Raw genomic sequence first — 25,113 nt, 5'->3', positions numbered from 1 at the left:
ATCCCAGGACCCCCACTTCCAGTCCAGCCTGGAGAAACCAGGCCCATCTCCACCTCTGAACTCTGCAAAGCTTGTCAATGAACAGACAGCGGGGAGCTTCCTTGGCATAGCAGGGCAGCACGTCGTGCATCGCTCTCTCTTCTCCCACGGGAGGAGCCCGGTGGCACGGGGCTGCTGCCCTGACATTGCTGCAAAGGAGAAGGAACAGAAATGCAGTGAGTGGTGCTGAGTGCTGCTGCTGCTCCCGCAGACTCACAACGACCTTCCTGGGGCCGCACACAGCAGGGCATGGGAGGGTCGGGCTGAGGGCAGCATGCAGCCAGCTCCGTCACTGTATTTACATGGATTTGTGCAAGTTCTGTGACCGGGAACACGGTGAAATTAGAGCTGGTTTTCAAAGGGCGCTCTTAGAAACACGCAGTCCCTGTTCACAGCCTGCTGAGCTGCCTGGCTGCCTTTGGACAGCAGTGGGGGCAGTCCTTTGCCGTGCCAGGCCCAGCACCAGGCTCAGCCCACGCTGTTTGTGTTGCTGTTAATCATTTGTGCTGTTTGCTGCGTCACTGAGGTGAGCGACCTTCTGCCCGTGAGCTGCAAATCACAGTCTGTGCTTGTGTGGGGCTGGGAGATGCCGTAACTGTTAGAGGGGCTGGGAAAGGAGTCCAGGAAAGCGCTGCACCCCTCCAGAGGCTGCCCCAGGGCTCACCACTGCTTATGGCAGGGGCTGCAGCCCACCCAGCCAACCCTGTGCTGGTACAGCCCCTGCAGGGCCGCAAACTGGGCCAGGTCTGCTTGGGTTGACCTGGAGGAGGGTTTGGGTGCTGGAGGCGCCGCGCTGCTCCGTGTGCGTTCAGCTCGTGTGGCCAAACCCCGGTGTGAGATCCAGCTGCTGGGATGTGCAGTGTGCGGCTCTGCCGCCCTCTCTGCGTGACCCGAGGCTGCAGCCTCAGCCCGGGGAGAGCTGCAGCATCTGCTGTGTGCTGCGAGGAAGGCAGCCCCCCTCCAGAATGCCCCGGCTCCCAGGAAAGCTTTTATTATGGAAAATGCCAGCGATATTAAAAAGATTATATGCATCCATAGCGCTAGAAGGCCTGTCGCTGATTAAAATGGAAGGCAGAGGCCGGGAGAGCGGGGGTGGCACCGAAACGATCGAGAGACTTATTTTGTAATGTCATCCGATGCCTCCTCTGCCCCCAGCCGGGCTGCGGGAGCTGCTCGGGGCACGGCAAGAATCCGCTCCCAATTTAGACCCGGGCAGACATTGTAATGAACTCGGATCGCCGCGGCAGCCCCGGGTACCAGCGAGGGAGCCGCAATGCCGGGCGGGGGGAGTCGTGGGGGGAGCCGGGCAGCGCCATTCGGAGCACATCGGAGCGGGGCTGGCGGTTCTGCCTAAAAATAATGGGAGGAAAAAAAAAACAAAAAGCTTTCAGCTCGCAGCGTCTGGCCGTGAGCCATGGGGGGCAGTACGGAGCCACACAGCATCCCCGCCTCCCGCATGCGGCGGGTTGGGGATCGGCGCCGCATCCCCGCGGCCCGCAGCGCACCGGGGGGGGCTGAACGCGGCTGCCCGGGGCCGAGGGGGGGGAACGGCCGTGCCGGGCTTCGGGCGGCCCCGAAAGGGTTAAGGCGAGCGGCCGGACCTGCCCAGCCAGCCCGGCGGGTCGGCGGGCGGGCAGCGGCCGCCTCCAGCGCTCCCACCGGCACCGGGGGATCGGCAGCGGCACGGCGGGGCCGAGTCCGCGTAGGTAAGGACCGCGGGAGGAGGAAGGGAGGAGGGACGGACGGAGGGAGGAAGGTTCTGGACGCGGGTTGCGGCCGGGCCGTGCGGTGCCGCTGCTCCGAGCCGGGCCCGCGGCTGCCCGAGTCCCGGCGGCACCGGGGGCGGCTGCGGCCCCCGAAGGGCTCCGGTGCTCGGGGCCGGGCCGCTCCGCTCCCTCCATTTCGTGCGCCGCTCCTCCCAGCCCTGCACCTGATTAAAGATTAAGCGAGCCTTCCCTTCCTCCCCGCTCCCTGCCGCGTTCCCCGGCCTCCCCGGCTGGTTTCCCCGCTCTGCCCTTTCCTCGTTCTCCCCTCGGGTCCCTCTCTCCCCCCGCCCCCCCGTGCTCTCCCGGCCGTATTCTCCCACCTCCGCGCTCCCGGTGCCGGGTCGCAGCGATGAGGACCCGTCCCGGCGTCCTTCTCCCACCTGGCAGCCCCGAGCTCAAGGTCACTGCAGTAATTCCACACGCGGTGCCTTATCTCCCGCACAGCTTCTATTTCACTGCCTTTATATTCTGGGGAAAGCCGTGCTGGACAAAACCTCCTCTTCTTTGCGGCGCTTCAGCCGGGCCGTGCCCCCCCGCCCCCATCCCAGCCCCGTCTCCATCTCCATCTCTTCCCATGCAGAATCCAGGTCCACCTGGGCCCGGTTCCCATCCCGACCCCGCTGCGCTGGGGCCGTGCCAGGCCCTGGACGTGTTGGCGGCAGGAGGGACGTCCCGCACCGCACCGCAGCGCTGCGCTTTGCTGGGCCGACGGCGCGGCTTTATCGCGGCTTTATCGCGGCTTTATCGCGGCTTTATCGCGGCTTTATCGCGGCTGTCGGAGGGCACAGTGCGGGTCGGAGTCCCGGGGGACTTTGCCGCACCGCCACCACCCTCACCCCGAAGCGTTCCCCAGGCGACAGGGAGCCAAAGGCCGCAGTGCCCGCAGCGCTGCGGGACGGACCGGGACGGGGAAGTGTCGGGAGAGAAACTTCAGCCGCCTGCGAGCGGCGGAGCCGGCAGCGTCACTCTGTGACTCTGTGACTCACGGGGACGGCGGAGCTGCGGGGCCGGACCGGTTGTGTGACTGCGGGGCTTCGGTGGCTGCGGTGCGGGGAGGTGCGGGGAGCCGGGGCGGCCGCTGGTTTCTTGCCGTCTGTGTGCGGCTGTGCTGCCGAGATAGGCCCGGGCCCGCCGGCTTATCGCGGAACTGCCGGTGAGTTTTGGTGCGGGAGTGCGAGGAGCTTCACCCGGCGCCAGCAGCTCTGCCCGTCGGCTCTGCTGATTCCAGGCACCGGGCGGGGATAGAGGCTCTTTCCCACCCGGCGGCTGAGGGTCTGGCTCGTGTGGAGCAGGGAACAGCGCTGTAATGGGGTCATGGGGAACGGGCTCGGCACAGCCGTGTGGTTTTGCAACCTCTCTGTGTGGCCTGAAAGGACGGTGCTGCCCAGCAGGAAGGGATCGGGGCAGCTGCTGGTGTGTGAGGGAGGGAGGGACAACCTGCAGGACAGGCTGCCTTGGGGACCTGCTGACAGTTATAGGAGCATTGCCACCACATTGCAGCAGCAGCCTCCCAGGTGCAGAAGAGGCTCAGGCAGGATCTGGGGTTTTGAGAAGGCTTTGTGTTGTCTGCCCACTGCTGGATGCCAGTGCTCTGACTTGGTGGCTCGTGGCTCCTCCTCAGGAGCAAAATAACCACGTTTGCTTGGAGAAATGACCCAGGCAGCTGCAGGTGCCGGTAGGTCAGGGCAGGTGCTGGTAGGTCAGGGCAGGCTTGGAGTCACACTGGGGCTGGTCTTTGTGTGGTGCCTTCTGGGTGGCTCTGGAGCCTTAGCAGGGCTGCAGGCAGCGCGTGGGGCTGCGTGGGGCTGAGGCCTGGAGGCAGCCTGGGGCTGGAGGAGGGAGCTGCCATTTTCAGGTGGGTGCTTGTAGCAGCAGAAGCGCCTGCTAAAAGCTCATCCAAATGTTGCTGAATCTGAAGCCAAATCTCTCAGCAGCTCTGCAGTGCTAAGCTGTTGGTTTGCTGTACGATTCTTTCCCATCCTGCATCCCGCCTGCTTTCGGTGACCGTGAGCAGCTCACAACATGGCAATGGGCACTTCCACCTCGAGGGGTGCCCGAGGTGCTGTGGGATGGGGCTCTGGTGCCTGGGGCAGTGCTGAGGTGTCCCCGTTCCCCACTGCAGGCACTGGTGAGGCTGTGAGCGCCCGCAGACAGCGGGTCCTGGGCACGGCGCAAAGATGACCACGTCGGCCCTGCGCCGGCAGGTGAAGAACATCGTGCACAACTACTCAGAGGCGGAGATCAAGGTGCGGGAGGCCACCTCCAATGACCCCTGGGGCCCCCCCAGCTCCCTGATGTCGGAGATCGCGGACCTCACCTTCAACACGGTGGCCTTTGCTGAGGTCATGGGTATGATCTGGCGACGGCTGAACGACAGCGGCAAGAACTGGCGGCACGTGTACAAAGCCCTCACCCTGCTGGACTACCTCATCAAAACAGGCTCCGAGAAGGTGACCCACCAATGCCGGGAGAACCTGTACACCATCCAGACGCTGAAGGACTTCCAGTATGTGGACCGTGACGGCAAGGACCAGGGCATCAACATCCGGGAGAAGGTGAAGCAGGTGATGGCGCTGCTGAAGGACGAGGAGCGGCTGAAGCAGGAGCGGGCGCACGCGCTGCAGACGAAGGAGCGCATGGCCCTGGAGGGGATGGGCAGCGGCAGCCATCAGTCCACCTACGGCCGCCATGCATCGCCTTACGGGGATGACTATGGCCGGACGCGGGGCTCACCTTCCTCCTTCAACTGTGAGTCCTGCCCCAGGGGCTGCGGGGGAGGAGGCTGTGCTGGTTCGCTGCACCCACCTGGTGCCCGTCGCTCCCCTCCTCTCTTAGGGTTGTAATGCTCAGCTGCCGTAAAGCTGTGGCTCATTTGAGGTTGTAAGCATTTATGCTGGGGTACGTCCCTTTGGGAGACTGCACTGGAGCTGCAGACCTGGATGGGGTTGGGAGGAGGCTGACAGGTGGCTGATCTCCCCATAGTCCCAGCACCACTTCTTCACCTGTTCTTCTTTTTTCTCTTAGCTTCTTCCTCATCCCCACGGTTCGCCTCCGACCTGGAGCAAGCGCGTCCCCAGACAACGGGTGAGGAGGAGCTGCAGCTGCAGCTCGCTCTGGCAATGAGTCGGGAGGAGGCTGAGAAGGTAGGGCAGTGGGGCAGGGGCTGCCCCGTACCCAGGGGTTTGGCCATTATGGAGAAGGGGAGGCTTGGGGCTGTGCATTGACCCGCAGCTGCACCAGGCTGCTCGCAGTGTGCCTGCATCCCAGTCACAGCAGGCATGGAGGCAGCACCATGGATGAGACACAGGCAACGAGCACTTCTCTGGGAACCTGGGATGGCAGGGGGTGGTCCTTCTTCATCACCAAACCTGATTGACTTTCACTGAGGGCTTCTAGTCCTGTCACTCATTGCTGTCACCTTTATCGGAGGCTGTTGTTGCAGGGGACAATGTGCCCATGGCTGCTCCTTTGGAGCAGGAGGAGCTGTGCGGGGGATGTGGGCAGCCAACAAGCCGTGGCCTCAACTGCAATGCCTCCTCTGGGCTCATCCCCTCTCCTGTCTGCTCCACGGCCCCGTTTCCTTGGGGACAGATTATCTGCACGGCTGAGATTGTCGCTGGCTGGCACAGTGTGTGTGGAGCACACGGGGACGGACACACACACAAAGGACGCCGTCGCCAGCGTCCCCACATGTGGGCAGTGTCCTTGGGCAGACAGCACGGTGTGCTAGCTGGACTAGGAGACATACTTAGCACAGCACTTAGCACTGCCCGCTTCCCCTGCCTGGTGGCTCTTTTGGAGACTGTACAGCATATGTGTATCCCTATTTCTGTCCTGGAATTGCAGTATTTATAGCTTCCACATTCTGCCATGATGTGTGCTGTAGGAACACGCTCCTGAAAGCACTGCCTGCTGGAGACCACCTGGGCTGTGCACGCTCCCGCATGCGTGTACAGCCGTGCACACACACACCCCCCACATCACGGGGTGGTGATCAGGGCTGCCATAGCAGTACAGGGGTGAACCCTCCCCAAGAGCTGCCTTGGCTGTGAGTGTCTGTATGGGACAGACCCTGATCCCGGGCTGCTCGGGGCTCCCGGTGCTGGGCTCTGCAGTGAGCTGTGGGCAGTGTGAGGCAGCTGAGGGGCCGCAGGGTGCTGGCGGTGAGGACGGCACCCACCGAGCTGCTTGGCAAGCTGAGCTCCAGCTGAAATTTCACCCGATTTCCTCTGTTGGCAGAAGCCACTTCCTCCAATTTCCAGTACAGATGAAGAAAGGCAATTGCAGCTAGCGCTCGCGCTGAGCAAAGAGGAGCATGAGAAGGTACCCGTGCCCTGCAGCCCTGGGCGCTCCCGTCTCTTGCACTTGGGCTTCTCTCTGCCTCGTCCAGCAGCCCCGCTGCCGGCAGCACTCTCACGCTCGCTTTGCTTTCCCTGCTGTGGGGCTGCTCGCTGTGCGCTCTCCTGGTGCGCTCAGCCCTGTGCTCAGATGCTGGGACTTTTGGGGGATGCGGTGGCAGCTCCTGTGCTGGGTTTGTCTCCTGGAGAAGGTTCTGCTCTTGCTGCGGGACCGCTGGTGCTCACAGCTCCGTCCCTTGTTCCCTCCTGCAGGAGGTGAGGGCATGGCAAGGGGAGAACTCCCTGCTGCAAAGAGCCTTGGAGGAGACTGCCCAAGGTGGGGAGGAAGAGGAGGAAGAGGAGAAGATGAAGAAAAGCCAGGTGAAGCACCGGGGGCCTGGACGGCCACACATGCAGCATCTTAAGCAATGCTGTGGCCCTGGGCTGGGCTCTCAGGTCAGCCCTGGGCTCCCCTCATTTCTTTATTCCCTTTCTGTTTGCAGTCCTCTATCCTGGAGCTGGCAGATATATTCGGGCCGGCCCCAGCTCCTTCCAGCCACACGTCTGTTGACCCATGGGATATGCCAGGTGGGGGCTGCTGAAGCTTGGGGTGGCGGCACAGTCCTTTCCCCTCCCTCTGTCTCTGCCTGATCCCCAACTGGTCCACAGTGAAGACCTTTGGCTTCTCCTCCCTTTGCTGCCCTGTTCTTTGTACAGCCGGGTGGTGCTGCTGATGGGAATCCACAGTCCTCAAGTGCATCCCTGATAGGCGTCACTCTTATCTGTGGTTTCCCTTGTCTTTTCAGATATGAAACCCAAAGCAGAGCCAGCAGCCTGGACTGGCACAGCAGACCCCTGGGTGCCAGTGCTATCCAGCAGCGGGGAGGCTGTGCCCCAAGCAGGCACCACGTCCCAGCAAACCACTGCTGGGCCCTGGGATTTCCCCCCTGCCTCTGCTGACCCATGGGGGAAGGCACCCACCTTGTCCGGCTTCTCCCCTTCAGACCCTTGGACAGCCACGTCCCCACCGGCCCAGGGCTCCAGCACTACACCGGCCACTGACCCTTGGGCTGCTGTGGCTGAGCCTAACCCTGGTAAGCAGCTTGGGTGGTGATGGGGTTTTGCTAGGGACCACGCGCTGCGCTGGCTGTCCCTGACATCCTGGGTGCCCCTCCTTCTCCTGCAGCCAGCTCTGCTCTCCCACCAGACCTCCTCTCGCTCCTTGGTGTGCTGGAGACTTCACGGAACCTTTTGGTTGTAGTGCAAGCTAGTCAGGCTGCTGTACTTACCCTAGCACAGTTAATGAAGCCCTCCCAGAGGAGTGCTCTTGTAGTGGGGTGATGTTCCCTATTGGTATCTATTGGCTTTGCCCCCTCTCAAACAGCCTGAGACAGGCCGGTTGGTATCTGCAGGTGCGGTGCTGCAGATGGGGGCTCTTTATAGGAGAAATCTTTGTTTCTGAGCTTGGTGCTGCTCTCGCTTCCTCCTTGGCTGCTTCCTCCCACCTCGTGGCAGTCCTGTGTCCACTGCCCACAACGCATGGGGAGCTGCTCAGTCTTTTGGTCCCTAGGGGCAAGAGCATAACCAGAGCTGGGTGTAAGCGCTGGTCTTTAAACCATCACTTCGTGCTTTTTCCCTCCTGGCTGAGCTGCCTGGGGGTATTTTCTGCTCAAGGCCAAGCTCCTGCTGTGGCCCATCCTGGTCACTCCGGGTTGATGCTTGCACTGACCGCAGCCCCCCCCCTTGCTCCCATCCTTGAATCTCACCTCTTCCCCCCAGCTTCAGGGGGGGATGCTTTCGACCTGTTTGCAAAGCAACCCGAGGCAGCCGAGCAGCCGGAGATGGAGCAATCACAGCCGCTCTCCTCGGTGAAGCCCGGCAGCCCCGCGGGTAAGCGGGGACACGGGGCGTTGTGGGCGGGCGGTGACGTTCCTCCATCGCTGTCCATGCTGGCGGTTCCAGGGGCACAGCCAGGAGCTGCTCCCATTTTGTGCACGGCTCCTTGCTGGCGTGGCCAAAGGCTGCTCTGGGTGCAGCCCGGGGGCGATGGGGATGCCCTCGGTGCCCTGCGGTCCGCTCCCAGCGGCTGCAGCCCACTGACACGGCGCTCTCCCCCACCCCAGAGCCGGACCCTTTCGGCGACCTGTTCCCCGGCACCAAGCAGGACAAGAGCTTTGACCTCGCCAACCTGGCCGAGTCGCTGCCCGAATCCAGCAAGGAGCGGAAGGACTGTAAAACCCCCGAGGCTTTCCTGGGCCCCGCCGCCTCCTCGCTGGTCAACCTGGACTCGCTGGTGGCTCCGCCGCAGGCCGCCAAGACGCGCAACCCGTTCCTGTCGGGTGGGTGCGGGGCTGAGCCGCGGGGTGGGAGCGGGGGGCGGCGGGTCGTTCTGACGCTCCCCGTGTGTTCCCGCAGGGCTCAGCACGCCGTCCCCCACCAACCCGTTCAGCCTGGCCGAGCAGCCCAAGCCCACGCTCAACCAGATGCGGACCGGCTCCCCGGTGCCCGTGCTGCCCGCCGCCCTGCCCGCCAACGCCATGACCTACAGCGCGTCTCTGCCGCTGCCGCTCAGCAGCGTCCCCGCCGCCCTGCCCGCCTCCGCCAGTGCCTTCCCGCAGGCGGGGGCCGGCCCGTTCCCGGAGCTGCCCGGCGCTTTGCCGCAGCCTCTGCTGCCGCTGAGCGGCCCCCCGGCCCCGCAGGGAGGGCTCAACCCCTTCCTCTGAGGGCTGCGGGCCGGCACCGCGGAGCAGCTCCGCGCCCCTTCCCGGCCGTTCCCCCGCCGCTCCCTCCCCGCTCGCCCCGTCGGGGGCGGCCGGCAGCACGAACCGCCCGCAGGAGCCGCGCCCGGAGCGCTCCGTGGGCACCGGGACCGTCCGCTGTGCGCGCGGCGTCTGACTGCGGGGCGGACGGACGGACGGACGGACGGACAGACAGACAGACAGACAGACAGACGGCTGCCTCCTGTCCGCTCCCGTTCCCTGTTAACGCTCCGTTCCCTTCACGTGCTGCCCTCGCCCCGGGGCTCCCGGCCGGTTCGCGCTCTCCCCGCTCTGGATGTTTCTCCGCTTGGGCGCCGTGTCTCCGCTCTCCAGCCCGGGTCAGCCCCAACCGCGTTGCCCTTCACGCTCCCCCGTGCCCCCCGGATGCCGTGCAGGGCCGGGCGCTCCGCCCCACGGGGAGCACCGGGAGCAGCGCTCGGTGCTGCGGGCAGCGCTGCTCGGGGGGTGGCAGGAAAGGGTGGGGGGCGTCGCGTTGTGCTTCAGCGCGTGCAGCCGGCAGAGCCGCTCCGCGTCCGAACCGCTGCGGCCGTCCCGGCAACCGGGAGCCACGAACTGACCGCGACAATAAAGAACTGGAACGGACACGGGCTGCTCCTCCTTACCGGGCTGCTCCCTCCTCCCCGTGCGGGGCGGGCTCGGCTCGAGGGCGGCCCCGCTCCTCCCCCCGCCGCCATGTTCGCGGCGCCGCTGCGCAGGGCCCGCAGGTACCGGGGAGGGGCGGGGGGGGCCCCGGGGGCGGCGGGACCGGGGGATGCGCTGCGGCACGTCGGGCGGTGCCGGCCCCGCTCCCTGCAGCGCCCTGTGTGCCGCTCCGTGCTGCTGCTGCGTGCCCGAGCGCTGCCCTGAGCACTCCCTGCCCGCTTTCCGTGTCCCCCGAATCCTCCCCGTGTCCTCCCCTGCATCCCCCTAAATCCTGCCTGTAGCCCCCCTGCCTTTCTCTCTCCTGTATCCTCCCTTTCGTGACCGTGTCTCCACCACGTTTCCTTCCTGCTCCCCTTGCTGCTGCCCCTCATATCCGCGCACCCCTCCCTCTGCTCCCAGCACCAGGGTCTCCTTGTCCCCCTCCCAGCCCCCCTGGGTGTGCGGTAATACTGGGGCAGAGCCCGGGGGGGTTTCACTGGTTCACCGAGGGCTGTGGTTGTGCAGCGTGCCAGGGACACACCACCCCACGTCGGTCAACATAGTGAATTAACGGGTGGATTAATGAGCCAACAACTAATGAGAGCATCCCGTGCTGCAGGCCGGTGTTCCTAGCGGGCAGCCTGGCCATGGCCACGGCTGGGAGGAGCAGCCCGCCCCGCCGCGCCAACCGGCTCATCTACGAGAGGTCCCCGTACCTGCAGCAGCACGCACACAACCCCGTGGACTGGTGAGACAGAGCACACCGTGCCCTTCCTCCTCATCCTCTCCTAACGGTGCTCCCCATGTGCAGCTCCACAGTGGGCTCTGATGGCAGCTGTGAGAGCCGGCAGCTGCTCCTCATCCTCTGCAGGTACCCGTGGGGTCAGGAAGCCTTTGATAAAGCGAAGCAGGAGAACAAGCTGATCTTCCTGTCAGGTAACTGGCAGCCAGGTGTACCTTATGTGTGTCAGTAAATGAGCTGTGGGTGAGGCTGCCCGGCGCTGATTCCTTCCCACTGAGAGCTGTAACAGCTCTGCTGGGAGGAGGGCTGCATCCAGGGGCCACCAAAGCCCTTGTCCTGGGGGAGCTGAGGAATCCAGAGCAGGAGATGAGCCAGCAGGATGCCTCTGTGCTGCACCTCCACTCCTATGGCACAGAGCTGCATCGGGGGGTGGGTGCTGGGAAAGGCGGTGCCCCAGAGGGCGGTGGGCACAGCCAGAGCTGAGGGAGATCTGGGACTCTGCTCTCAGACAGGGGTGTGGGTGGGATGGTGCAGTGTGGGCTGTGATGGTCCGTGTGCTCCCATCCCAGGTCAGGCTGCTCCGTGGCCTCACCCCGTGTGCTGCTCTTGCTTTCAGTGGGGTACTCCACCTGCCACTGGTGCCACGTGATGGAGGAGGAGTCCTTCAAGAACCCGGAGATCGGTGAGATCATGAGCAAGAACTTTGTGTGCATCAAGGTGGATCGTGAGGAGCGGCCGGACGTGGACAAAGTGTACATGACCTTCGTGCAGGTGGGGGAGGTGCAGCAGGGCCGGGGCACACTCTGCCCTTCTCTCTTGAGGTTCATTTTGTGTTCCCGAGGAGCTCCCTATGAGATCCTTGTGCCCCGTGTCCACAGGCCACCAGCGGTGGAGGGGGATGGCCGATGAGCGTCTGGCTGACTCCGGACCTCAAGCCCTTTGTTGGGGGCACGTATTTCCCCCCTGAGGACAGCACCCACCACGTGGGCTTCCGGACTGTGCTGCTCCACATTGCAGAGCAGGTAGAGCGGGCGGCTGGGGGCAGTGCTCAGGAATGGGGGGTGGTGGGGAGCAGTGACTGAGGAAATGGGGGTGGGGTGGGGGTGGGGGATGCGCTGCTCATGGGGAGGGCACTGGGAAGTGGAGGCGAAGGTTGGGCTGGGAGGCAGAAAGAAAGGCAAGAATAGGAAGCAGTGATTTTCTCCCTGCCGCTCAGTGGAGGCAGAACAAAGAGGACCTGCTGCAGAGCAGCCAGAGGATCCTGGAAGTGCTGCGCTCCCTGTCCCGGGTGGGCACACAGGACCGGCAGGCAGCCCCCCCAGCCCAGGAGGTGCTGACCACCTGCTTCCAGCAGCTCTCTGGCTCCTACGACGAGGATTATGGTGGCTTCTCACAGTGCCCCAAGTTCCCCACCCCAGGTCAGTGCGGTCCCTGTGGCTGAGCCCTGCTGGGCACAGAGCTCACCCTGCAGCCTGTCCCTGTCTTTCAGTGAATTTGAATTTCCTCTTCACCTACTGGGCACTGCACAGAACAACCCCAGAAGGGGCCAGAGCGCTGCAGATGTCACTGCACACTCTGAAGATGATGGCACATGGGGGCATTCATGACCACATCGGTCAGGTAGGAGGAATGGCCAGGGGTTAAACCATGGGTGGAGCTCAGTGGTGACATCAGTGTGTTCCTCTCAGGGCTTCCACCGCTACTCCACCGACCGGCACTGGCACGTCCCGCACTTTGAGAAGATGCTGTACGACCAGGGGCAGCTGGCAGCTGTGTACAGCAGAGCCTTCCAGGTGTGGCTGTGGGCTCCCATCGGTGGGCACAGAGCACTCCCATTCCCCATCTGTAGCGCTCCTCGTGCAGGCAGGAGTTCTGTGCAGCTCTGTGATATGAGCCCTTCAGGCTCTAAATCTGCCTCGTCTTTAAAGTCCTTGCACACTCACAGCACTTCTCCCCCTTGTAGCTCTTCACGTGTCCTGTTACTTCTTGCCGTGTCTCTTCCCCCTGCCCGCTGTAGCACAGCAGAGCGATCACCACCTCCTCTCTCCTGCAGATCTCTGGTGATGAGTTCTTTGCTGACGTTGCTGCTGACATCCTGCTGTACACCTCGCGGGACCTGGGCAGCCAGGTGTGTTCCCCGAGTGGAGCCAGGCAGGGGAGTCACTTACCTGCCCTGCCTGCGATGCAGTGCTGTGCTGCAGGGCTGCCCCCACAGCTGGATGTATCTGCTGTTTTCTCCCCAGGCTGGAGGCTTTTACAGTGCAGAGGATGCAGATTCCTACCCGACAGCCACCTCCAGTGAGAAGCGGGAGGGAGCTTTCTGTGTGTGGGCAGCTGAGGAGGTCCGGGCTCTGCTCCCTGACCCGGTGGAGGGGGCTGCAGAGGGGACAACCCTGGGAGATGTCTTCATGCACCACTACGGGGTGAAGGAGGAGGGCAATGTGAGCCCCAGCAAGGTGAGGGGTTGTACAGAGCTCACTGGGGGCGTTGCTGGACCCGAGGCACGTGGGTCCAAGCCATGTGGGGCTGGGTGGTGTTCTTAGAGTGCAGTTCTCCTTCCAGGACCCCCATAAGGAGCTGCAGGGCAAAAACGTCCTCATTGTGCGCTCCTCCCCAGAGCTGACGGCCGCACGCTTCGGGCTGGAGCCGGCCCAGCTGAGTGCTGTGCTGCAGGAGGGCAGGAACAGGCTGCAGGCAGCCCGGGCACAGCGCCCGCGGCCCCACCTGGACACCAAGATGTTGGCCTCGTGGAATGGTGAGTGGGTCTGCAGCCATCTGTGCAGCTGCTGCTGGTGTGGGATATTGCTGTGCTGGGCTTTTTAATTTTCTTTTTGCCAGCAGAGAGCAGCAAAACTCTTCTGTGGTGCAGCCTGCTTGGCAGGGCAGGGAGGGATGGGACCGAGGTCTGTGCCCACCCAGTGTCAGCGGGGTGAGAACAGGGTGCTGTCCCTGTCCTTGTGGGATGTTTCTTTGTGCCTGAGCTGTCCCTGTGCCCACGCAGGACTGATGATCTCAGGCTTTGCCCAGGCTGGAGCAGTGCTGGCCAAGCAGGAGTACGTGAAGCGGGCAGTGCAGGCGGCTGCCTTTGTGCGCAGGCACCTCGTGGAGCCGGGCAGTGGCAGGTTGCTGCGGAGCTGCTACCGTGGCGAGGCCGATGTGGTGGAGCAGAGGTGAGTGGTGGTGCAGGAAGGGTTACTCAGCCCAAGTCCTTTCCATTTCCTGTCTTTGGAAGTGGTAAGAGCCTTCCTGTTCTGCTGCGTACCCGCACTGCCCCATACGGAGCCTTGGCACAGCCATGGCTGAGCTCGGGAAGTAGCCAAGGTGGTGTCTCCTTGGTCATGGACAGCAGTGAAGAGGGTTTCCCCCAGCCTGCCCTGCTGGGCTGCAGACACTGATGTCTGTCCCCGTCTGCCATTGCAGTGCCACTCCCATTCATGGGTTCCTGGAGGATTACGTCTTCATCATCCAGGGTCTCTTTGACCTCTACGAAGCTTCCCTGGACCAGAGCTGGCTGGAGTGGGCCCTGCAGCTCCAGCACACACAGGACAAGCTCTTCTGGGACCCCAAGGGCTTTGCATACTTCTCCAGTGAGGCTGGTGACCCCTCACTGCTGCTGCGCCTGAAGGACGGTGCGTGGGGACCCTGGGCAGGGCAGGGGTGGTGCTGGCACTGGGCTGACTGTGACACCGTGTCCCCTGCAGACCAGGATGGAGCGGAGCCCGCTGCCAACTCCGTCACTGTCACAAACCTGCTCCGAGCAGCCTCGTACTCCGGCCACATGGAGTGGGTGGAGAAGGCTGGGCAGATCCTGGCTGCCTTCTCTGAGAGGCTGCAGAAGATCCCGCTGGCCCTGCCAGAGATGGCCCGCGCCACTGCCCTGTTCCATCACACCCTCAAACAGGTACAGGCTGGCGTGCCCTCCTCCATTCTGGGTGCAGGAGTGGGGACACGGAACCTCAGCCCTTTGCACCTGTGTTGTCTCTGGACAGGTGGTGATCTGTGGGGACCCCCAAGGAGAAGACACCAAAGAGATGCTTCGCTGTGTGCACTCCACCTTCATCCCCAACAAGGTAGAGCAGCCAGCCTGTCCCTGTCCTGTCCTTGTGGCTGCAGCCACACTCCCCACCGCTGTTGCAACCCCACTGTGTCCCCAGCATGGCTGTAGCATCCCCTGGCCAAGGCACCAACGTCCCTCTGTAACCCAATGGGGGTGAGCTGGGACAGTTCCCTTGTCTGTCCCCATGTCAGCTGCCCATAGAGGCCATGTTCTGTGAGTGCCTGGCAGTAGTCGGTGATGGTTTCAGAGGGACAGGAGCCCTCTCCATGGGGATGCAACACTCAGTCCTCCCCATGCTGCCCCTGCAGTGCCTTGCTCCCCATGCTGCATCTGAGCCCTCTCTGCTCTGCCTTGATTACTCTTGCTTCCTCGGAAGGATTACAGTGGGTGACCCAGTTTGCAGGCTGGGAAAGCACTGTGTTGCTTTGAGGTCCCCTCTGCCATCCCCACGGACACTCCAGCTGCCCCCTGGGCGGGGGGTGCAGCCGATGGCTCCAGGAGCACAGCAGCGTCTTTGGGAGGCTGAGGCTGGGCACAGGCAGGAGATGTGCAATGGGATGTAGAGCTGGCACAAGGTGGGCACTGAGTGGACCCTGGCTGTGTTCAGTGCCTCCTGCACCTGCCCCTCCTGGCTGCGCAGGACACAAGGTGCAGCCCCTCCATTTCCCATCCCTCTGGCTGCTCCCTCCCTCCCTCCCACCCCAGCAGCAGCCCCAGTGCTGCAGCCCTGAGTCACAGCCCCAGGGATGCAGCTGCTCTGGGATCTGGGGCTGGAGGAGACGTCAGCATCGCCCCCACTCCCCGACGCTGGCAGGGCGCTGGGGGCCAGCCCGGGCTGCTGGAATGCAATTAATTAGGTCGCTCCAGTAATTAATTCCTTACAAACCTCACATTGAAATCCTTGCTGTAATGAGAAGCCAATGATAAGGCAGTATTGAGGGTACCAGCAGATTGTGACAGGCGCTGGTAGATGGAGGAGCCCTGTGCTGGGGTGCAGTGCTGCTGTGCTGCCTTCCCTGTGCCACTGCCAGGGCCATCGGTGTGACCAGATGCCACCCACCCCATCACTGCCCTCCCCATGGCTGTGTTTGCCCTGGGGCCAGCGGGCTGGATCACCATCCTGGTTGAGATCCCGGCCCTATTAATGGTCTTTAGGGTAATTATGGAGGATCCCATTATCTCCTCAGCTGCAGCATGTGAGCTCCCTGGCTCGCCTTTATCCTGGCCCCGCAAAAGGACCTTAGGGAGCTTGTGAGAAAAATGAATAATGAATTTCAGATTGGACATGAATTGGTAATTAATCACTCCTGGAATTAATTCCAGACAAAGGCAGAGAGGGGGGAGGGCAGGGGGAGCGGGCTGAGGGCCAGGCAGGGGCCGAGCAAGGTGGGCTGTGTGTGCTCCCAGCCGTCCTTATCGGCCCGCGAGGCCCGAGGCTTGAACAAATGTTTTCCTTTCCAAAGAAGCTCGTTATCCCAGCAGCTCTGTCCTTTTCCTCCCGGTGCCACGTGCCCATTGCTGTGCCGTGCCATGGGGAGCTGTGGGAGCAGGGCTGCCATTGCAAGGGGTGATGCTGTGCTCCTCCACCCCTCCCCTTCCTTCCTCTGCAGGTGCTGATGCTCGCAGATGGAGACCGTGCTGGGTTCCTTTACCGCCAGCTGCCATTCCTGTCTTCCCTGGAGAGGAAAGAGGGCAAAGCCACCGCCTATGTCTGCAGCAACTTCACCTGCTCCCTGCCTGTCACTGAGCCCCGTGCCCTGCAGGAGCTGCTCTGCGCCTGAGCCCCTTTGTCCCACCAAGAGGACTGGGCTGCTTTGGGTATTCAGTCTGAGTCCCAGCACCCCAAACCCCTGTGGTGCCATGGGGGGCCGCATGGCCCTGCTGGTGCCCCCCCTGCACCTGTGCTCATCAGTAGCAACTTCTTGCAGAGGGAAGAGAAACGAATACAAGTCCCAGCGTTAACACAGCGGTCGGATGCAAAAACTACTTCTGGTTCCTATAGCAACCTGGGGTAATTGCTGAATGCTCCTGGGTGAGCTCGAGGTCAGGTGCTTGTGGAGGTGTTACTGCGGGCAGCTGCGGTGCTTTTCAATGACAGTCTGTAATGTCCATCAGTTACATTGGGGCTGCTCCCAACACTGGGCACAGGCTGCACGAGACCAAACCTGAGCACTTCCAACACAACTCTGCTTTGCCAATGATGGATGCATGGCGTGGCCTGCACAGGGAGCTTCCAAAGGAGCTTCTCTCCTTGTGATGCTGTGTCCCACCCGGCCCAGTGCCCACTGTGTGCTGCCTGCTGCCATCCCAGCACAGCGCTGCCCTGGCTGGTGGCAGATGGCAGTGGTGCTCTCAGGGCGTTCCAAGGGGCTGTGCCAAGGCCTGGGTGCTTGGCCAGGAGAAATGCCTTTGAAGTCAAAGAGGAATGTTGCACCTCGTCTGCTGAATGCTTCCTGTGCTGTGGACGGGGCGGCTGTTGTTGGTTTTTTATTTTTTATGTTTTAAAAGCTGAAGTGTTTCTGGAAAGCCAGCTGCAAAGCGCTGCCTCTGGCGGATGGCTGCTGCCTTCTGCTTTCTTTGCTTTTTGAGTTGCTATTGTTTTCTAACTGGACACCTTTGCTGGGGGGGTTGATGTGACTCCCCATCCCCACAGCACGCAGGGCAGACCGGTGCTGCATCCACCCCACACTGTCATTTGGGGATCTGGAGGTGGCCATCCCGTGGTGACAGTCATCCCCAAAGGGCTCGGGTACGGGGTGCTATGCTGTGCTATGCTGTGCCATGCCAAAGGCTGCGGGTGCCTTTCCCAACTCCCCACTGAGTGTCAGCATGTCTCTGTCTGCAGCCGTTGGGCAGAGCTGTGCTGGGAAGGGGCTGTCAGAAAGAATTGGGCTGAGTGGCCAAAGAAAAGAAAATGGGGAAAAGTTCTGTGTGGCAAATAAACGCTGCTGTGGCACTTGTGGTGCTGCATTTTGTGTGTGGACAGACATGGGGTTCACCCTGAGGCTGCACTGGACTCGTATCACTGCACAGCACAGCGGTGCATCCCATTTGCTCCATGGGGAGTGATGCAGCCCACCGCGTCCCCTTGGGGTGCCCACAGATGCAGCCCCTCAGTGCCCTGTGCCATCTGTTCCTTCCCCCCCCACACCACTGAGACTGCGGCTCTGTTTTAATGAGGCTTTCCCTCTAATTAACATTCTCTGGCTTTGCCGGCGCGGTGCCGTCCGCTTTTATCCCAGTATTGATGTGACACCAATGCAGAGGGGCTGTGGAGGCTGTTTGCCTGTGGGGATGGTGTGGCTGCAGGGGGGGCTGCAGGGCTCCCACCGCCCCTTCTGGGCCCCCTGCAGGTGTGCAGCTCTGTGCGTGGGTGGGCAATTAGGCAACACCTGAGAACCCAACTGCTGCTGCCTGAGCAGGCAATTAGCATCAGTGTGGAAGGGCAGGTTTGGGGGCTGTAGGGGTTCTGGTGTGGGGCAAATTTGCCCTTTGCCTGTTCCAAGATATCCCGGGGGTCTTCTCCCCACATGGTGCTCAGTGGTCCTGAGCAAGTGCTGTGTCTGGAGCGGTTCCTTTTGCTGCTGGTGAAGGGGAGCGGGCGCTCAGAGCAGGATTAGGCAGTGGTTTGCGGCCATGACACGGCTATTAATCCTCCTCTAATATGGTTTTGGTATTTACTGACCATGGTAACTATTGCGTTAAATCTAAATTAAATGTGTGTTTTGGAGGCTTTACAGAAGGCGGGGGAGGGTGTTTGCAGAGAGCAGTGCCTCACTGGGGAGGAAGGCTCTGCCTCCTTGGTACCAGGATGGGCCGGGGGCTCCGGGGTGCACAAAGGGAGGGGATGGGAGCTGGGAGCCACTGGGTGGGCCCAGATGTGGGACCCGTTTATGGCTGTGAGGTGGCTGTCCCCACATCTCCTCCCTGTCCCCACCACCTGCGAATCTGGGACAGGCAGAGCCGGGCTCGCCGCAATTATCTGCAGATTAAGGCAGCTAATTTAGTTTGAGTTACAGAGAGTAGATTGGGTCGATATGTTGGGGTGAAGCACGGGCAGGAGGAATCAATAGGCTCTCAGCAAAGCAGATGACAGGCTGTGCATCCCAGCGTGGAGGCTTTGGGGCCACGGCAGTGGGAGAGGTGGAGATGCAGAGCTCTGTGGTGCCAGTAGGGCTCGGCCCCTGACCCCCTGCTCCCCTCTGACACAGCACTGCAATGGGAGTAAGGTCCTTTTTCACTGCTGACAGCCCATCAATATTTATAGCAGCCCATTAAACATGTCCACCGCATCCCAAATTAGTCACAGGGCCCTGCATGGCGCCCAAGCGCTGCTTACGGTGGCAGTGAGGTCACTGCAGGCGAGGTGTGGGTGCCATTGCTGCAGGGAGCTGAGCAGTGCATCAGTATTTTGGTGAATGAATGGAAACTAAAGGTGGAAAGAAGAGGACAAAGCTATTTCCAGGCCCTTAAGGAGACAGCAGGGATGGCTGAGCGAAACCACGTTTAGAAAGACTAGAGCAGGACTGAAGTGCTGGGCAGCATCCTGCTCTGATGGGGGAGGACGGTGCGAAGGCACAGCAGCAATAGGGAGCAGCATTAAGAGTGGGATTAGAAGGCAGTAATTCACATTTAATTTAAATTCCCCCGTCTTTCTTTAATTTTCTCCCTTATTGCTGTTTTCTTCTCTAAGTGGCACAGTTCATCTGTTGGCAAAATGAGGCCACTCCTGCATGCAGGCTGGCTCTGGTGAGGGTCAGGAGCTGTACCTGGAGCTGGGCTGAAAGCAAATACCAGGACCAGGAGCTGTCTGTCTGTTCAGCTGTCTGTCTGTCTGTCTGTCTGTCTGTTTCTTCCCTCAGGGCTGTGCACGTTGAACTTCAGACTTCTCTTCATTTGTTGCCATTTATCTATAATTTAGGCTGGGTTTTAGTTATATTGTAATTGAGTTTCACGTGTCACAGTACGTCTCAAACAGAAAACATAAATATTTAACAACCTCCACTGGTAATGAAGATTCACATTTGCCTCGTTCTGGTTGCCAGCAGATGAATATTCGGCATCATGCTCGGTGGGTATTAACTCCATTCAGATTTATCTCTGCTTATGCAATATAACATTAACGACAGATAGAAGCCAGATCTGGAAAGCATGAAATAAATCCCCCCCCATCTCCCCCAGCACCACCGCGGCCATGCGGTGCCCCCAGCCCCCAGCTGAGCTCTCCTGTGCTCCTGCCCTGGTGTTCCAGCCCTCCCGCCCCAGCTGGGCTCCATCTGCTGCCTGTGTTGCCGTGTACCCTGCTGAAAATGCAAAGCGCCGTTTGAATTGTGAGCGCTCAGGACAGGATCCCTCTGACAGCTCCGCCGGGATGTTTGCGGTGGCAGGAGCCCAGAATCCATCCCAGTGTATCTTTAAAAGGGAAAATGTCAGGTTTGTCTGTAGCATGACAACAAACCACCTATGAGCGGTGACATCAGCACCCAGCTCGCGCTGGGGCAGTGCCTACGTGGAACGGGAACATCTGCTCTCTGCTGGAAGGAGAAGGAAGATCTCAGCAGCATTACATTTCAATGAGCCCGTCCCTCATTCTCACGCCTCTGCGGCGCTCGGGCTCCTGTAAAGGGGCGATCGGCTTTGACGGAGGATCGGCACGAAAGCGGCTGCTCTGGGAGGGAACGGAGCTTCTCTGCCCAACGAGCTTCCCCAGCGCATCGGCTGCGCCACGTGCGAGCAGCAGACGCGTGGGGGTCCCGCACCTGCGGGAAGGCAAAGCCGCATCCAGCCCCAGCGTCCCCTCCGATGTGTCGTGTGATGAACCGCAGCCCCGTCGGTGCCCATCGAGGGCAGCGTCATCGCGCCCGGAGCCGCTCGGCCGCCCGCTCCCCCCGGCATCGCGAGCTGCTGCGGCGTGCTCCACATTATTCTTAATTATATTTTACTTTAAAGGGTCATTAATTACAAAGATTTCCCAGCAGAGATCTTAAAAAGGAAGGGAAAAAAAATGCAAGAAGGGAAAAAGTAAAAAATCTCTTCTGCATCAAGGGCTGCTGCTGGGATGTGGATGCTGATGGGGAGGGGTTTGGGAAGAAAACCCACTGCACAGGAGGGGTCCCTGTGTGAGTGCCACCGTCACTGGCAGCACCAGGTGGGACAGCCCTGGGCGCTCAGCTGCTGCAGGGCAGGGACACATGTGTGTTCATTTAATATTCTTTTATTTTAAAATCAGTTGGGTCAATTGATTATCGAGTGCTTCTGGCTGCTGTGTGCTGTTGGGGTGCAGAGTTGGACGCTGCTTTTCTGGAGCTGCTCAGGAGAGCTGCAGGGTGGCTCGTACCATTTGCATGGGTCCTTTTTCATGTGCTGAGTGAGGGCATTGTGCCCCAGAGCTGATATCTGAGCCCTGCAGCCCCTCTGCTGTGGCAGCCTTGCGTTATCTGCCAGGCCAGCTCTGCTCCCCTCCTCTCCAAGATCACGCTGACCAATTTCGGAGCCTTACTGTGTTTGGGAGATCTGGGAGCGCTCCCAGCCCTGCTGGGACCAATGTTTGTGGGCATCCCAGTGCTGTGCTGTGCCGGGGGATGGCCGATGAGACTCATTTCCCTCTTGTCTATTCCTGTCAGACGAGATTTGAAGATTCAATTACAGTGGGAGCGCTGATAGAAGTGTTGCTGGCGAGCTGCTCGCTCCTAGCACACGTGCTGCATGGGAACCAGATGAAAGCAGAGAGGGTGGGGAGGGGGACTGTGAGGAATGAGGGCTGACAGATCTGGGGAGAGAAAAGCAAGAGATGCAGATTTTTGGGAGGTTTGGGGCAGGTTCTGGGGAAGCTTAGGGGCGTGTGCTGTGTCCCACTGGGGAACCCATTTGGGACTGCAGCACTGCAGCTGTGTGCACGCAGCCGGCAGGGATTGTTAGCCCAAAATCCAGCCCTGTAGAGTGGGGACTGCAGAGCAGCACTGAGATATGGGGCTGGAGGCTGCTGCACGTGGGGCTCAGCGTGGTGTGGGGCTGTGGGATGCAGGGCCAGCCCTCTGCACAGCCTGCCGTGCATCAGATGGGGCTGTCTCAGGCAGCAGCAGCAGAAGGCTGCATTTCAGTTGGGATTTTTTCCCCTTTCTGAAGGCTGTCTCTTCCTTGAAAGCTGTGTTTTATACCAGGGAAGTGGGGAAAATCTGGGCCATGTATGCTGTTGGCTGCAGCTGCTGCTGGGTGTGTTGGCTGCAGGTGGGGGTGTATGGGGACAGACCCTGATCAGATCTGCAGCAGGTGCTGCAGACACTGCATAGGGACAACATCCAGTGCAATGCTGGGCACTCCAGTGTGGGTGTCTCTGGGAGAAAAGATGGTGAAGCAGCAGAAAAGCCCCTCTGACCCCCCCCCACTTTTTCCAATGGACCTGTTTGTGTTTTTGGTGTCTCTGTGCCATGTTTGGGGCTGAGGGTCTGGGTGTGGGGCTGCATTCCAAGGGGGATGGAGGCCCTGGTCCCACACAGGAACCCATCTCTGTGGGCTGATGTCCTCTTGCTCCTTTTGAGGGCCAGATATGAGATCTAGCTGCTAAAGTACACTCTACCCAATGAAGCCTTTAAAGAATGATTCCCTTCCTTCTAAAGTCATAGCAAGCACTAAGGTAAGCGAGACTTTTAAAAGGTAAGGGAGGGGGGCAGCCACAGAAGCTGCTTTCCCCATAAATCTCTCTGTGACCCCATTGCCCCACGCTGCTCCAGCAGCTCACAGCGCTCTCTGTGCTGCAGGTTCAGCTGTGCCCGTGCCCAGCGGCTCCATGGTGCAGACACAGCACTTTGCAGCACCCGGCCCTGCTTGGGCACGGATTGATGGCGTAGCAAAAAGTGGAGGTGCAACCATTGATCACACAGGAAAGTGCAGCTCATCAGCCCAAACTAATTGCTCCCCAGCCAGAATTATTAATTCTGCTCCATGTATCAGCGGGATGGCGATGGTTGTGCACGGTCCCTCTGCGCAGCGGTGCTGCTCTGTGCCTTTGTATATTTTCCCTCCAACTACTTGCCTGGCTTCTCTTTTAATAAAGATCAGGAGAGATAATAAAAAATATTCATTAAAAAAAGAAAAGGCAAAGCCCAGCCTGTAGCCTCCTGTGTTCTCATTGACTAAATGTTCCTCCCAGCCCTTCCAGGGTGGTTCCCAGCTTTTGGGTTTGGGACACAGCTCTGGGTGGGGAACACAAGGCTCTTAGTGGGGCCGTGGGGGCTGACCTGGGGGAGAGACACGCGCTTTCACTGCTCTGAGGCACGAGGGGAGCTTTGTGTCTCAGTGTGATTCAGACCTGAGCTGGATGCTGGTATGGGTTGAATCCACGGCTCCCAGAACCAACAGAAATGTTATCCCCTCTTACTGAAATCACCCGCAGCTACTGTAGTTCTCCGTCAGCAGCCGAGCAAACAGCGCCGCGTCCTCACAGGGCTGGAGCCTCTCTGTTGGGGCTGTCTTCAATCCGCCTCCTGCTAAAACAGTTGCAGATGTCGGCTGTTCCCATTCCAGCTCCACGCAGCTCCTGTATGGCTGACTGTGGATCCCGTCACTGCACCATAGTTGGCTGTGGTGAGGTTGCTCCTCTGGAGCTCCCCATTGACATGGAGCTCACGGTGCTTTTCCTAGAAGTACCTGGAAAATGTGGAGGGTTCCTCCAGAATGACCCAGAGGGCTGGGCCGGGAGCTGTCGTCTCCTCCCCTCCTTGTGATGGGGTGCACAGCCCCTGTTCCCATGGGCGGTCTGATGGAGGATCTGGGGACATGGTATTTCTAATATAAGGTTGGAAAAGACCTCCAAGGTCAACCGGTCCAACCCCAACCATCCCCACCAGACCCACTAACCACATCCCCCAGCTCTGCTATCAGCACAGTCGGTACTGACAGCGCAGCCCTAAGGCGGCCACTGCCCGTCCCCACCTCACCCCATCACTGTCCCCTGTGCTATCTTTGGTATAATTAGGAGGCCAGGGCTGCGTGTGCGATGGGAATGTGACCTCAATAGTTTCTCAGGCTGCACTGAAATTTCTTCTCATTTACATCCCAGGTCCCTCAGTGTGCACCTCTGCTTGCTGGGGTCACTTCTGCTGCTTTCCATGCTCCTGGCTGGGTGGGAGCCATGCGCCCTCTCCTTGCTCGCTCCTCTCCTGGTTCACCCTGGCAGGGTGCGAGTGGTGCCTGGGTGACGCTCAGGGATGGTGCAGGACCTTGTCCTCACTGTGGGCAATGGCTCCGTCGGTGGCTTCTGTTTGTAGGCATTCCCCTATGGAAGTGGGGTGTGGAAATAGCAGTGAGCACCGCTGCCCTTTTTCCTGTTGTAGCACACAGCTGCCCACACCCTGCTGGGCTGCAGCTGCCTTCATCTCCCGATGCTCAGATGTTGCCTTTCAAATGGAGAGGAATATGCTCCTCTGATGAGCCTTTCTTCTTTTTCTGCCCTGGCTGGAAGGAGAGCTCTTTGAGACAGGGATGTGAGCGTGGGCTCTTGTGTGTGATGTCGGGTCCCTTTATAGGGCAGGTACCTCCTAAAGCAAAGTGCTTCCAATTCTCACGACGAGCATAATTCTTGAAAATGTATGCAATAAACAAAATGAGCCAAATGTAATTAAAATGGAGATGGCGTATAATCTGGTAACCCACTTACAGGCTCAGAGCTTCAGCTTTTAAAAAAATGTTTGCTTCCAATCCATTTAAATAATCAGAACAACACACAAAGACCATCTGTATGTTATCGGGATACAAAGAGAATGGGATCAGAAGCAGCTGCTGGGCCGGACATGTGGAGTTGGATTGTTTGATCTGAGGGTGCACCTTGCAGTGTGAATGTGAGCACTGCGTGTATGGCAGCAGGCTGAGCTCTGCAGGGCACTGCCATCCCATCCCCTTCTCAGAAACATGGGGGATCGATGGAGCCCTCTCCTTTGCCACCCATGCCTTGGTGACATGTGGGCCTCTTGTGCCCACGTGCCCTGGGCTACCAGGGGGCTCCCTGGGTGGTGCAGAGGGCTGCAGGGTTTGCATCCCCCCCCTCCCTGGTCATCATCTCACAATTCTGCAGCATAATTCTGGCTGGCCCTGACGTTGTGCCAACAAACATGTCATTTGTCTGGGGCTGGACAGCACGGGCTGTGAATCCAAGATTGAGTGTGCTGCTGGGCCAGCGGGACCCGGACCAGAGGGGCATTTGGGGTGAGGTGAGTGCTGTCCCTCTGCTCCCATTGCAGGTGGTGGGGCTGGCTGTAGCTGCTGGCAGGGGGGTGCTCATGTAGATGTGATGTTGGGAAAGTGACCCCGAGCACTGAAGGAAAAGGGGTAAAAAAAAAAAGAGCTGTTTTTAATCATCCGGGATGCCTTAAGCACTGAGAGCTCTGCCGCAGCCCGGGGAGCTGCAGGCATTCGGAGTGACTGGTGCAACCCCCGGCCGGATGGATGCTCTCCGCGCGGTCCCCGCCGTCGGGGCCGGCTCCCATCGCACCGGCAGAGGGAGCTCCGGGCGCGTCCTCGGTGCGGGGGTCTGGGGGAGCTCCGCCGCTCCTGGGGGGCGGCTCCCCCCGCTCTGCGGTCGGGGCGGTGCCCGTCGGAGCGGCTCTGCCACAGCACGGGGCTCCCTGCCCGGGCCGGGGGGGGTCAAGTGAATGTGCCGGGGGTTGGGGCCCGAGTCAGAAGGGAGGTGCCCCCCCCTGCCCCCCTCCGAGCCCATCCCGGTGGCGCTGTGCGTGTTCGGGGACGGTGCAGGAAGCGGAGCGGGGAAAGCGGAAGG

At 60.6% G+C, this 25,113-nt stretch overlaps 2 protein-coding genes across 4 annotated transcripts; both read left to right on the top strand.

The window, feature by feature from the left end:
* The first annotated feature begins 1,499 nt into the window (after positions 1–1,499).
* On the top strand, positions 1,500–9,504 carry EPN3 (epsin 3). Of its 3 annotated transcripts, none has more exons than XM_015880203.2 (10): positions 1,500–1,745; positions 3,928–4,553; positions 4,830–4,948; positions 6,045–6,128; positions 6,416–6,523; positions 6,646–6,730; positions 6,949–7,236; positions 7,922–8,032; positions 8,266–8,481; positions 8,558–9,504. In XM_015880203.2, exons 2-10 carry the CDS (start codon positions 3,983–3,985, stop codon positions 8,863–8,865), a joined length of 1,890 nt encoding a protein of 629 aa, XP_015735689.1. In that variant the 5' UTR covers positions 1,500–1,745; positions 3,928–3,982; the 3' UTR covers positions 8,866–9,504. The 3 variants fall into 3 exon arrangements, with proteins under 3 accessions (XP_015735689.1, XP_015735692.1, XP_015735690.1); XM_015880204.2 differs by lacking the exon at positions 1,500–1,745 and adding an exon at positions 2,934–2,958; XM_015880206.2 differs by lacking the exon at positions 6,045–6,128 and having other exon boundaries at positions 1,501–1,745.
* Positions 9,266–17,298, top strand: SPATA20 (spermatogenesis associated 20). Its single transcript, XM_015880201.2, has 17 exons — positions 9,266–9,626; positions 10,163–10,291; positions 10,415–10,479; positions 10,902–11,056; positions 11,164–11,307; positions 11,502–11,703; positions 11,775–11,905; positions 11,974–12,078; positions 12,339–12,413; positions 12,529–12,741; positions 12,848–13,040; positions 13,287–13,455; positions 13,706–13,914; positions 13,987–14,186; positions 14,275–14,355; positions 15,953–16,160; positions 16,271–17,298. The coding sequence occupies exons 1-16, from the start codon at positions 9,286–9,288 to the stop codon at positions 16,121–16,123; spliced, it is 2,583 nt and encodes an 860-aa protein (XP_015735687.1). The 5' UTR covers positions 9,266–9,285; the 3' UTR covers positions 16,124–16,160; positions 16,271–17,298.
* The last annotated feature ends 7,815 nt before the right edge of the window (positions 17,299–25,113 follow it).

Source organism: Coturnix japonica, chromosome 18, assembly GCF_001577835.2.
Source record: "Coturnix japonica isolate 7356 chromosome 18, Coturnix japonica 2.1, whole genome shotgun sequence".
Classification (NCBI taxonomy): Eukaryota; Metazoa; Chordata; class Aves; order Galliformes; family Phasianidae; genus Coturnix; species Coturnix japonica.
This window is presented reverse-complemented; position numbering and strand designations above follow the sequence as displayed.

Bases quoted from the DNA above. Each gene is read 5' to 3' on its own strand.
- EPN3 (XM_015880203.2), top strand. From the start codon at position 3,983: ATGACCACGTCGGCCCTGCGCCGGCAGGTGAAGAACATCGTGCACAAC. The intron at 6,129-6,415 runs GTACCCGTGCCC...TCCCTCCTGCAG, and splicing joins GCAAAGAGGAGCATGAGAAG to GAGGTGAGGGCATGGCAAGG. The intron at 6,524-6,645 runs GTGAAGCACCGG...TTCTGTTTGCAG, and splicing joins AGAAGATGAAGAAAAGCCAG to TCCTCTATCCTGGAGCTGGC.
- SPATA20 (XM_015880201.2), top strand. From the start codon at position 9,286: ATGCCGTGCAGGGCCGGGCGCTCCGCCCCACGGGGAGCACCGGGAGCA. The intron at 10,292-10,414 runs GTGAGACAGAGC...CATCCTCTGCAG, and splicing joins GCACACAACCCCGTGGACTG to GTACCCGTGGGGTCAGGAAG. The intron at 13,456-13,705 runs GTGAGTGGTGGT...CTGCCATTGCAG, and splicing joins GCCGATGTGGTGGAGCAGAG to TGCCACTCCCATTCATGGGT.